Consider the following 13,900-nt stretch of genomic DNA (forward strand, 5'->3'; position numbering starts at 1 on the left):
CAAGTGTTAATTAGATGACAGGGGGGAAAAAAAAAAAAATGGCGGATCCACCACTGACTGGAAATGAGGTGCAGTTTTTGTCTAATTGTGTCTCGGTGTGTCAGAGCGTGCGCTTGCTTCCAAGTCTGCCTGAATGAGTGGACCCTCTGTGTTCCTGGCGTGTTTATTACCAGATTACTGGAAGCCCACCATGTGAGTTACAATGATGAAACCCCTCCTGCCTCCCCTCGCCGCTGATTTGAATAATTTATCTGGACGAAGTTACTTAGCTGATACTGACAGCAGCAAAGTTTTTCCTGTTATCGTTGGTCCTTCCTCAGAAAGTCAATATTATACTCATACTTACAGGGGAGGGAATAATAAATATTTACAGTATAATAAAGTCCAGTACAGTCCAAACCTGGAACGGACTATATTTAAAATGTTTATTTGACTTCTATGTGGGCTGTATGGCTGCTACATCAAACCACAGACGTCAGATAAGCTGTCCGTCAAGAGAAATTTAGATGTTTATTTGTTTTTATGTTACCATGGGTGTCCAAAGATAGCACTTAAAAAGTCCCACTGCATGACACACCATATCAACTCTACACTAGACTCTAATATGTAATACTAGCTGCTATTAAAAAACTTCAAAATACAACACAAGACTGAACCGAGTCCTGGGACGAGTCACTACAGTTAAATTTGCTCTATAGCAGCCGGATGGATCTGATGTTTTTTTTTATGGTGTGTGTGTTGTGTGTGTGTGTGTGTGCGTGTGTGTCTTAGGGGATGTTTCTCACACATCCAGCTGTGTCTGATGTGTCGTGGCGTCAGCTGTCGGACACCTTTGGCACTAAAGTATAATGTCAAATGCAGCTAACGTTAAGGACGACGGGCAGGCTGACGACACCTGGTTACAGCAACAGAACTGCTCTGATATACTGTTAAACATATCAAGGTCAGACTGAATTTGAAGATAATTTCACTATATTTTATCATTTTATCATCTCAATCAAGCATCAAGTAGATTGTTTTTAGTAACATATTGGGTAAATGGGGAGGATGAGCAGAATAAGTATTTGTCATTTAAAGATGTGTTTCTGGGACTGACATGCTGCTTCATGTAATGGGACTTGCCTGATTTGGCAAACTCTACATCGTGAATCTGGCACTCCAAGGTCAAAAAATGCTAAATATGATATGCATCATTTCATAAACCCAGCTCTGACTCTGTCGACACAAAAAAATGATTATTGCTAAACTAGCGCTTGACCCCCATGTGTTCATTCTGTCTTGCTTTATTTCATTTTTTCCTCTAAAAGTTAAATCATAGGGTGTGTAGCTTGTGTCTGCTACATGCTAGCAGTGTGCTCCTTTTAAGATAATTATTAATATGAAGCATAACACAGGAAGTGAAAATATAAACACAAAAAAACTGGAGTTCTTGCTTAACAAACAGAGCTTGAGCGTCTACTAGGTCGTCAGCATGTTTATGTCACATTTGCTGGTGTGTTAGTAGTTTCCATCCTGGCTGCTGTGTAGGTTTTATAGCTCATTTGACTTTGCCTACACATAATACATAAAAACAAAGACAGACAGATCGCAGGCGGTTAAACATCTTGTTAGCCGACTGAGCTAACAGCTCTTCATCTATGAAGAAAAAACCTCCTTCTGACTTCTTAATCCGCAGCTACCGGATTTATGCTGGCAGTGTCAACACCCTGCTTGGGTAAAGTGTGTCACTGCATGCCAGCAGGTAACTTGGAGGCCAGTGTTGACATTGGCTTGTGTTTGCACTGTGCACACACACACACACACACCTGAGCAGCCAAAAACATATACCAGACATTACACACAGAGAGCAAAAAGGAAACAAGGAGCGATGATGTGACTCCATAGGAGGCTGTTTATCTCTTTTTTTCTGTCTCTTTATCTGTTTTTCAATGTCAGTTTCTCCTTGTCTCATAAGCTTATTTTCTATTCTGTCTTTATCTTTTTCCCCCCTTCATTAGCCTCCGTCACTGTCTGTGTTTGTCTGTAAATCCCTGCTGGTAGGGAGGAGGTTTGTAAAATCAACAGTCCTGGCTAAGAGTCAATAGATGATGTAGAACACGCAGCTATTTCACCCTTCTCTCTATTTAAGTGCGTAGTGTTGGGACATATAATTCTCTTTTTGAAATATTACTTCTTTAGCAACACGGTTTCATCCGACTGCAGGACATATTTCAACAGACAGTTTTCTTTCCCTCTCTCTCCTTATGCTATCCATCTTTTCATGTCATCCTCCTCTCTCGTCCCCTTTCACCGATCCCACCATGTCTCACTACAGCGAAAAAGTTCAACGCTCTTTAAAAAAAAAAAAAAATCACAACTCCAGATGACCTCTGTGTGAGTGTAATGGCTGACGGTGTGTAGCGTGACAGAACAGCAGCTGTTTGTGAAGCGTTATTCCACCTGGACTCTGTCAGATTTACAGTTTACAGTCACTTTCCTCATATTTGTTTTCAAACTTTTAAAATCCGACTGTCAATTATGGCTGATTGATTTTTTTTTCCATAAAATGTCAGAAAATTACCTGGAACTCAATTTTACGCCTTCAGATTGGTTATTTTGTCTCATCAACAGTCCAAAAACACAAAAATATTCAACTTATATAAAACAAAAAAAGGAGCAAATTCTTATATTTGATAAGCTGGAACAAGCAAGTGTCTGGTATTATTCCTTAAACAAAAATATTCATACAAAAATATAAAAACATATAAAAAATAAATAAATTACTTAAACATGTTCCAGCATTACTCTGTTATTTTCATTTCTCATAACAATTATTGATATCAATTAATTTGCAAAATAATTTTCTTGATCGATCAAGTAATTAGTTAATTAGTCTATAAAATGTTCAAAAATATTCTACTTGTTTGTTTGGTCCAATCAAACCAAAACCTAAAAATAATAGAAAACAAGAAAAACCTGCAGATATTCATATTTCACATTGCATTTTTGCTTCACAAATTACTTAAACCATTTATTGATCATTAAAACAGCTTCCCATTGATATTCTGTCAATCAACTAATCAATTATTCCACTATTCATTACAGCTCTGCTCTTATGTAACAGAAAGCACAAACGATTTCTCCATTACAAATTAATGGGCCTTGCATTTCCAGCACTAAAAAAAAAAAAAAAAAAATCTGTGGTTGTTCTGCTCTCTCTCTCTCCATCTCTGACCTACATTTCCATGCTGTGGGTGTCTGGCGGTGCCAGCTGATATAGAGTTACATGCACAGGCGGGGCACTGTGACGGCTGTTGCTTCAGAGTTATGGGGTCAGACAGACGTTTCATTCTCCGGTCATGTGACAGAAATACCCCACGCCACCTCTGTGTGTGTGTGTGTGTGTGTGTGTGTGGGTGGTACAGAGAATACATACTGTACTTTATGAATGGTATGCGTACGTGTGCGCAGATGTGTCAGTGTTCATGATTTCTACAGCTGTCTGTGACCTATAAATGTGACAAACATTTGATAGCTACTAGTTAGAACACAGACAACTGCGTCCGGTGTCTACGCCCTCGACTTCAACTGTTTGCTCGGTATGTCGGACTCATATTTTGATATATTTGAGGACTGACTGGTATTATTATGCGTTGATCCTACGCTGTGAAGGATCTTATTTAGCTGTATGTTTTTAAAGAGCTGGCTGTCAATGTTTATTCATTCAGATTTGACTCATTCAAATGTTCCTGTCAATCAATAATTTAAATATCTGCATCCCAGTAAACATTTCTAAATTCAAAATCACAAAGAAATATTCATTCGAGGCTCATCACTTCCCTTCCCCCCGGCTAAACGCAGTGGAAGTGTCGCCAGAAACGGTTTAACAAGCTGTAACTTTAGAGCCGTTACTAACGGTGATAAAGCAAAGTGGCAGAGAGATCCAGACAGACGCTCGACAGTCTGCCGCTCAGACACCGACACATTAACACAGGACTGATGAGGCTACGCTGTCTCAGCTACCGTAATTATTCCACGGAGCTATCCTTCTGCTGAAATTGATCGATACAATAGATTTGAATACCTGAGGCAGATGGAGACGAGTAGAAACTGCTCAGCTGATTGTCTTGTTAAATAGCAGCAGTAGAAACGGGGCCAGACAATGAAAAGTGTTATTCTGCTCCCGCTAAATCTAAGTCACACAGTCCGATTCCTTTATACACAGAGATTCTTGAGCTTAAAGATGTTTTGATGTTTGCAAACAAGCTGAACCCGGTGACAGTTACCTTGATGAGATGTTTGTTGACCCATTTCGTGAAGGTTTTCTTCTGCACCCTGTCCCGCTCATCTGAAATAAAATAAAACAGACAGAGACAGGAAGACAGATGTTTTAATTACATCATCTTAATCCAGCGTGGTTACAGCAGACAGTGTGATTATTCCACTGTTTTATGTAGAAAGCCAAGAAACACACACATATATACAAATCCAGACAGATAGAGATAGAGAGAGAGAACATCTTCTGTCAAACTAATATATTACAGATGGATTTATGCGTTTGTGCTGATTTATGGACTATAATTTGGAACGGTTTCCCATGTGAGGTTACTGTTCTCACACACACACACACACACACACACACACACACACACACACACACACACACACACACACACACACACACACACACACACACAAGCTTCCTTAGTGGCTTAGAGGAATCTTATTGGATCACTCCCTCTAATCCTTTTTGTTAACACACACACTTTCATTTTTATAAACTCAAACACACGAGCAAGTGCAACTGACCACCACTCACACACATTTATGTCTTCTTTACATTAACATTAAACTCTGTTAGTGTTTCTTATCGTACTCAGTGGTGATGTAAAGCAGCATGAGAGTTTAGGTTCTTTGAGTTCATGGACAACAACTCAACTTCTTTTGATAAGAACCTCTAAATCTATAAACATGACCTCTTCCTTAGTCTTCAACAGCTGTCGTCTTCGCTATCAGCTCTACTTGGGTGACAACATCTTGAGTAAACTTGAGATTGTATCAATGAAACTCAAAGTTTTCTTTCACGCTTGTTAACTTGACTGAAAAGGGCCTTCTCCTTGTTTCTTATTATTTTCTGTCGACTGTTAAAAGAAGAGAAGAAGAGTTTCTGTCGGTTTCCCTCACTGAGGTGTGATGTGCAGCCAGGCAGAGCGCCAGCCTCCGTCCTCCACAGGCCAGAGGAGTGAGGCATCCAGGCCAGGAATAGAGCCTGATGCTCAGCCACGACTGTGTTATCTTCCCTCCACTTCACCACCACCAGCAGCACCACCTCCACACCTTCCTCCACACTAACGGAGCCTCTCCTCCTCTTCAGCTTCTCTCTCTCTCTTGGTTTCATATCAGTCTGTCTGAGAGAAAAACACAGACCCCTCTCTCCTTTTCCCTTCCTGCTATTATCTTGAATATCTGACTTCCTGCTGGACGGATCGTAAAACTTCTTTTCAAGCGACTAGAACGCCTTTAACCAACACCATAAACTTCATATTTACAGTAGAACCAGTTTGCAGAAATACAAAATATAGATGATGTTTAGATGAAACAATGCTGATTTCCTTTTTTATTCATCACTGCTGTGTCTCCTTCCTCTATTATGTCTTTAATTTAATATATTTCTACCTGTAAAACCTTTTGTCAATATTTAATTATTTCATATCACTGCTGTATAACAGTATTAAGACAGTTTTATCCCTTGTATAGAGACTAGCACATAAAGTGGCAGCTGAAACACAAGGCTGGATTTTCCCTCCAGTCGGTCAAACTGATTCAGATGCAGCCAATCAGAAAACACACACACACACACACACACACACACACACACACATACACAGAGCCCCGCTGCAGGTACTTCCCTTCCCGCCAGTTGTTTATCGGTCGCTATAGAAGGAGCCGTGACGGAGAGAAGCCATGTGGAGAGATACTCTGTATCACTTCCTCCTTTCTCACTTTAAAGATCTTCTTATCTCTAAGTCTTTTTTCTCACACCCGCACCTAAAAAACATTGACACACCCACTCGCAGATTTCCATAGAGACCTATAAACAGCCCTGACACCTTCTAGATCCAAAAGTAGAAAGGATTTCTAGAGGAGGAGGAAATTCGATTTGGGATTAAGTAGGTCAAATATCCCTGCTGGATAAAACTCAAGGTCAATCTCCACCGGCCTTTAACACACACACATACACACACATACATACATAGGGTGACACATTGATGATATACATAGAGGGCGAGCCCAGCGGCAAAGAACGCATATTTCAACATGCTCTTGCTAAATAGTTTCACCAATGGAACACGCCTTGTTTCCCCAAAACCTGCCTGAGTAGCTGAGCTAGTTGGCCCAGAGGAAACACTCAGGCTTTTACAAGTTATGAGGTCACACACACACACACACACACACACACACACACACACATACATCTATTTGTCAACCACACTCATCGCTGAGCTTGTGAAGACTTATCAGCTTCATGTAAGCGTAGTAATTACGCCTATAAATCCTTGTAAGTGATCTTAATCGTTATTATTATTATTATTACAAAACCAAAAACTGGAGACATGAGAAGAGTTTGTGAGTGACAGCCACGGAGAGACGTTCGTTCCTTTTACAGAGGAGGGTATTGTTCAGACGTACACACCCCCCCCTCTCCATACTGTCCAAACACAGCATAACACACATTACAACATGCACACACACATCTGCCCTTTGCCCCTGAAACCGGCAGTGATTAATAGAGACCACATTAAGCATAACTGTCACCGCTATGCGCTCAAATAGGAAGTGTTCAAACACACACGTGCTGCACGCTGGCGGCATGTAAACAAACAACACTGTACGGCTACTCTGTGGCTTTGTAGACACATGTCAGTACAAATACACACATCTGGAGACAGACACTGACCTGCACAGCACATGAGCGAGTACAGGTGAGCGTTGAGATGACATTCATTCCTGTAGTCAGGCCACATGCTGAGGAGTCCACCGCTCTAATGTTTTCCTTCCTCCTCAGATCAGAGCTTCATTTGATGCTAACGGCACATAATCCGAGGCAAAAGTCAGATAATTATAGCAGTAAGACGTCTTTGGCAACAACCTGCCTCCACGTCTCTAGCAGCAGAAAGCAGCAGGCTGAGAGTGAGCCACCAGAAGAGCACCAGCAGGCGCTACCAGTATGAGGAATCTCTACTCTTCTCTTTCTTTTCGTTTATTAAATGTGTGTTTTTTCACCCGTTCCCTCTCTCCCTTCTCTCCTCGATTTTTGCGGTCACTGCCATGTCAGCCTGTCTCTTAGCCGGCCTCCTCCTCCCCTCTGTCCCTCGCACCCAGTAGCAGTTGGTCTGACACGTGTGTGTCAAAGTCAGCGGCGGCTCCTCCTCCTCACTCCGAAAAAGGGACGGCACTGCCTCTCCTCCACCCCCCCCCCCCTGCCTGTTTACTCCCTCACCTCAGTTCCACTTCCTCACCAGTCAGTGGCACTCTCTCTTTCTCTCTCTCTTTCTCTCTCCCTCACACTTGTTCTCTTGCTCGCTCGCTCTCCCTCTCTGTTTCCAGGCCGCGACAGACGGTCTGTCCTGCAGCTGACAGAGGCTCTGCAGAGCTACAGGGGTGCTTGTTCTCTTCATCTTTTCTCTGTTTTCTTTCCACAAAGCCTCTCTCGCTGCATAGGTAAGCAAATCTCTTTGCTGACGTGTAGGATCCAGTGAGATAATTTTCTTTTTTTAGTTGCTCTAGTTTACTTCGTGCAACGGACAGTTAATGTTTACGTGTTGTGCAAAAAATACCAAAGCAGATTACACGTATCCTGCAGAGAGTTAATTAAGATCCAGTTCCAGGGAGAAAATCTTTTTAAGTCCCAGCAATATCCATTTTGGATGATGTAATCCAGTCTTGTATTCAAAAATGTTCAAGTGTGGTTTGTTTTGCCACACTCTGCAACACACACACACACACTATTTTTCTCCTTCAAGCTGACAAAAGCCAGATGCAGCAGCTCGCTGATATCTCCATTTCCATAGTTTCCTTGCTTTATCCTTCTCTCTGTGTTTCTTTTCCTAAAGAGGCAAAGACAAACTTACAAGCTTTGCTTTGTAAAAAGAGGCGACAGCCCTGAGGCTCCTCTGCCCCCAGCGTAGTCAGCTCTGTAGCTTACTGAAGACACAGAGACTGTGACTCTGCTGATGGACTTTACCCTCATCGACAGAAGCCTGCTGCACTTGTGAGGTGGTCTAATTTAATACTGAAAAGCTACCAAACCCGAGCAGAGTCATTTATGTCATTAGTGCATGAATCTGTGTGTGAGACCATGGGGGCGTACATAATGAGCAAAAACTGTGGTCATATTTCTGGCCTTAGTCCAGACTTATGCTTTGCAGGCAGACACAATAATCAGGCTGCAGTGAATAAGAGGCCTGTAGCAGCCTTTCACTCACACGGCCTGCTGCTGAACGTATCATCCAATCATGGACAGAGATGTCCAGCTCTGCTACATCCGACAGCCTGAACTCATATTTTTATGAGACTTCTGTCTCTGCCTTCTTCCCTCCTTACTCTCTCAAAATAGCTCTGCTGTACCAGACAGCACCAACGCACTTCTGAATAATTTCTGTCCTGTCGTGTTTAAAAAAAAAAAAAAAAAAAAAAAAAAAAAAAAAAACAGAGCCAAGAATCAGCAGCGTGGAAGCAATGAGTCTGCACTGGCTGAAATCTCAGCTACGGCTCCTTAGCCAAAGAAGAGTCCCCAGGAGGTCATGTGACCTGGCAATGAGTCAGGAAGTGAGAGGTGACATCGACTGATATGACATAACATCTTCTGACTCTTCCAGCAGGTGAGCTGTAGTGTGTACGGTCACATATAGCACAAATACACACACCTGAGCAGATGAGACAGTGACTCACACACACACGATCTCACAGTCACAACAAGCTCAGACACAATAACACAAGCTCCTCCTCCTCTTATCCCCCCGTTTCCTCAGCGAACGACGTCACTCCGTCTCCATCCATCCTTCTTTTAGGTCCTCTTCTTCTTCTTCGCTCCCTCCGGCCTTCAGATCTCTCCTCTCCTCCGTGCCTCAACAGAGAATCACTCCTCTCGTTCCATCTCTAAGGGACCATCCACACTAAAAATATCAGAAAGAGCTTACGCCTCTAATACCACGCAGCGTGCTTATCCTTCGCTCCCTCCTTCTCTCTCGTTATCACCTCTAATCTCCCTCGCTCTCCCTCTGGCCCCGTCTTCCGGTGCTCTGGCTTTCTCCTCTTGTGATTCAATTAAAATTAAATGTGGGAGGGATGTTTCCACATGTCCTTTTTTTTCCCCCCTCTTCTTCCTCTGGTAGCACATCATGTCATCTATCCCCCCCCCCCCTCTTTCACTTTCCATTTCTTTTTCAGCTCCTCTTTCAGCCAGGCTGGTTCCCAGGGTTCATTTATCCTCCTCTCTGGTGACACTCAGAGGCTGGCAGCAGCCACATTCTTCCTTTTCTTCTGCTTCTTATCCATTTTTTTTTTTCTCCCCCTCAGCTACCAGCGTTGCATGCTAAATGTTTGTAAAGCGGGACAAGCTCCCTCCAGATCTGAAAATCAGCTGACTGGAGGAGACAAAGTTTTTGTAGGACCATTAAACAGCTGCCCAGTTAGCCACAAGCCCTTGTCATCAGATTAGCATCAGATTCAATCTGCCCTCCTGTGGCCACAGAGGAGAGACACTCTATGGCTGACATGAAGCCAGTATTATCACATTAGAGACACTCCTGATGATATACTGTATTATATAACATATATACATGTATTAGATCATCAGCATTAAGGTTCATCAGTGTAAAACTAACCTTGATTGACATAAAACACAAAAACAAACACTCAAAACAGAAAAAAACCACAACAAAACAGGCAAATTCCACTGGTGACCACACAGCAAATCAAAAGTCCATGTTGATATGAAGGTAATTCAGGGTCAGGTGAGGTTTTATTAGTGACCCACATCTAAATAAAGACCTCATATGTCCTGTCAAGAGGTCACAGCATCAAACTAGACCTCGACTTGCTTTCATTTCAGAGCTTTTGTTGGTTTTTTTTCTTCTCTGTAATTGTATTTTTGGACAGGATGTATTGTACTCTGAGGTCAGAGTGCGGTTGAGTTCAAGAGAAGTGATTTCACAGGTGTAAAACCACCGTGACTTACATGTTATGTCAACTGAAACCACATCATGTACACCCACACAACACACAGCCCACCATGCCTGGCCTACCGCTGTGCAGGCACAAATAAGGTCAGGACCACAGCGTCACGCAACACGACCACACAAACACGCGCACACACACGCACACACACACACACACACACACACACACACCACGCACACACACACACACACCACACGCACACACTGCAGCTGCATTACGCATCAGTAGCTCATCAACATTCACAGAACTCAGAGATACGATCAAACAAGCAAGTAAACATGAAACTCAAGTTTAACATTTGAGTAAACTCTTGTCTCTAAATCACTCACATGGACGCGTCCCTACAACCGTACACTCATTACGAGAAACACACCCACACTTTTTTAAACGTTTTTTATAGGGAGTTTTCTTTTTTTCCCCTAATGATGGTCTAATGACGAAGGATGTTGCATTGCAGTACAGATCATAAAGCCACCTGAGGCAAACTTGTGATTGATTTGTGATAATGGGCTACACAAATAAAATATACTTGACTTCAATCAGCTATATGAAGTTATATTTTTATCTTCTCATAATTCAAACATTGAAGAGGTTCAACATGAACTACTGTGAGAATATTTAGGAACACACAACCACAAACTGTCCAGTATCCTGATCCATAAGTGAAAGGTAGCGGACACTGACCATATCCATCCAGATGTGTGCATCTGGATGAAGTGAACAACATGTAAGGCTGCTGTTTTATTGATAAAAATTTAAATATATTAATACATTTGCCTTATTTTGACCACCTTTCTGTCCTCCAGGGGTGAGTGTTACAGTACATACTTTATTATCAGAGACCGATGCTACATTTCTGATATTTTCTTAAGTTATTGATTTTTTGTGTTTCTCTTTATTCTCTTCTCTGCTACCTTGAATCTTCTCCTCTCTTATTAACTTCATCGCTGTCTTTCACCGCCTCCCTCGTCTCTCTTCACAACATCCACCTCCCATCGCTGCCCTCTCAGTACCGATCGACCTCATTGATCCGCACTCTTACGTCATGTCAGATATTTCTCCTCTAGTGAATCCAAACTGATCAGATAAAATTAGACACATGTCCTTACAATTAAAAGCCCCATCTAACTCTGACGACAGCAGCAGCTACTGAGCAGAGGTATAAAGCTCAGTATAATCATCATGTCAGAATGGTTTAGATACCGCGGAGTGTAAACAGGCATTTCAGCCAGTTACATAATGAATATTTGTATCAGGCTCTGAAGGAGAATTAGCGCTGAAGCTAAACTGCGAAAGCCAACGGGACTTTGTTTAATGCTGGAAAAACTTGGGGTTACGTCAGTGTTTACCATTAACTACGTATAATTAGACACATGACTGGACTGAGCGGCTTACTGGCAGCTCAGTCGACTCGTTGTTTGGTATAGTGCATGTACATGCAAGCAGCCAGAGACACACATATACTGTACTGGACAAAGGTATCTCCAGCTCCAATTACATGGATGTAATTGCATCATACAGTAGTCTTTGAAATATAACTGCCTGCTTCCACGAGGAGCCAAATATGGAAGATTGTGCTCCACTGACTCATAAGAGAAGAAACAGATGAGATACAATCATGCAGTCCTGCAACACAACGTGTCTGATGTAAAGGCATAAAAAAGGCCGTGTCACTGTAACAGGAGACGAAACAGGAGAAACCTATCTGCTCTTTACAGCATGGCACGGCCGCTTTTACATTCCACTCAAGCTAAAATAGAAAACCAACGGTGACAAGCTGCAGCAAGCTAGCAGGGATTTAGCATCATGCTAACTGCAAACATTTTGAAACGCGTGGATGGAGGTTGTTTAAATGAAGAAGCTGACACACTGTAATTTTTGTAATGGATGACCTCACTTGTCTGTCAAAGCAGAAGGGGGTGGAGCTTAAACAGGAAGCGCACATGGAGGTAATGTCCAATCTTCCGCTTCTCTATATCACAGAGCAGATCAATCAAAACCGGAGCGGTCACACAGAAGATACGAGCGATAACAGAAAAGGACATAAAACAGAAAAAATATTCAGTCTAGCCTTCCCTCTCAGCAGCAGCTGGGCAGAAACATTCATTTACAGTTTTACCTTGTTCAAAAGTAGCTGTCCTTCGACGGCGTCGGCGGTAAAACCACAATCCAGCTGCTGTCAAGAAATGAACAGTCACCACCAGGATGGGCGTTATGACTGCCGGGTCTGTTAGAAAGTCCATGTTGTCTCACTAGCTGAGCACCGAATGACAAGAAATGTTTCTTTTGCTTTCCAAACTAACATTAAATAAGCACAAAAAAATAAAAAGTTACTGCAGCTCCACCGACTGAAGGCTTCCAGGTGAAGTCACAAAGCAAACAGCATCCATGAAGGAGAGTTTTTACAGCACGTTTTTAAATCTCGGTCGACAGAATGGTGAAGATCCTCTTTCTCTTTTCACTTCTTCTCCTTCTGACACCAGACAAAAGCATCTGTCCCTCCGTTTCTCCAGAATCTCTCTACTTTCAACGCATAACCGCTGAGACTAATAACTTCTGAGTCCTTCTCTCCATTCAGATGCCCTCCCTCTTTCCCCCCTCCATCTCTCTCTCTCTCTCTCTCTCCCCCTCTCTCTCTCTCTCTCTCACACTCTCTCACAACCTCGCTCGCTCTCTGACACTCTAACAGTGAATTCCATTCCCCTGAAACAAGCCGCCAGACTGTAGCCGTTGCTCAGTGCACCGTTAGAAAACCGGTAAATAAAAGAAATAAGGCTAAACAGACGGAAATGTGTGTGTGTGTGTGTGTGTGTGTGTGTGTGTGTGTGTAGTTGCCTCACACACTCTGAGAAGGAAACCACATGGGAGATAACCACACGTTTCCTGTGCATTCATATTCCTATTTCATCACGTTAAAGTCACTTTGAGAATCTGCATGTGAGCATATTACACTAACTTATTTATATACAGTTGCATGCACACTTGTTGCACTCGTATGTGTTTAAATTGTGTGTGCACATGTTGGCAGCAGTTTTTTTGGATTGTGTGTGTGTGTGTGCGTGTGTTTGTGTGTTTACTTCGGTTGCTATGAGTGAGCAATGCATCCTGGCTGTGATATTTATTAATAGCTATCTCTGAATGATGTCAACCGACGGTGTGTTCAAACGCTTTAGGCAGAGAGAGGGTTGGGGGGGGGGGGGGCATACGATCAAGGTGATAATGTGTGTGTGTGTTCATGTTAAGAGACACAGACATGGCAGCATGACTCAGCATGATTCAGGCTGCAGACTGGAAGGCAGGGGGTCTTAAGAGTTACTCTCACCTCGCAGAGAATCGTGTGTGTGTGTGTGTGTGTGTGTGTGTGTGTGTGTCTTTATCAAGCCCGCTCTGAAAAGCCACTGACATTTTAGTCCTAGCAACGTCCAGACAAAACAATACACAACCCCGGTCGATCTGACTACATTTCATTACTGTCAGGGGGGAAACCGCACCTCCGAACTTCCGTAAGTGTTTTACTACCAGTGCGACATGCTGCAGGGTTTAGACACATTTTCAGCTGCAGCATAATCATTTATTTGAGATTTTGAAGATGCACGAGCAACGAAAATGTGTCGAGAATATAATCATGTAACTCTGGTGGATATAAGTGGATATAAGGAGAATGCAGTAATGTGTTTCT

At 42.6% G+C, this 13,900-nt stretch overlaps 1 protein-coding gene across 13 annotated transcripts in view; it reads right to left on the reverse strand.

Moving 5' to 3' along the window:
• The window catches only part of macf1a (microtubule actin crosslinking factor 1a), a 236,795-nt gene that overhangs the window by 128,576 nt on the left and 94,319 nt on the right, over positions 1-13,900 (reverse strand). For 11 of the 13 annotated variants that reach the window (XM_042434970.1, XM_042434975.1, XM_042434969.1 and 8 more), the window contains one exon: positions 4,266-4,327. In XM_042434970.1, the coding sequence (XP_042290904.1) occupies positions 4,266-4,327 (62 nt within the window). Of the gene's footprint in view, positions 1-4,265; positions 4,328-6,937; positions 6,990-12,340; positions 12,710-13,900 lie in introns of those variants that run through there. The other 2 variants (XM_042434974.1, XM_042434979.1) reach the window with 2 other exon arrangements.

The sequence above is a fragment of the Thunnus maccoyii genome, chromosome 15, assembly GCF_910596095.1.
Source record: "Thunnus maccoyii chromosome 15, fThuMac1.1, whole genome shotgun sequence".
NCBI lineage: Eukaryota > Metazoa > Chordata > Actinopteri > Scombriformes > Scombridae > Thunnus > Thunnus maccoyii.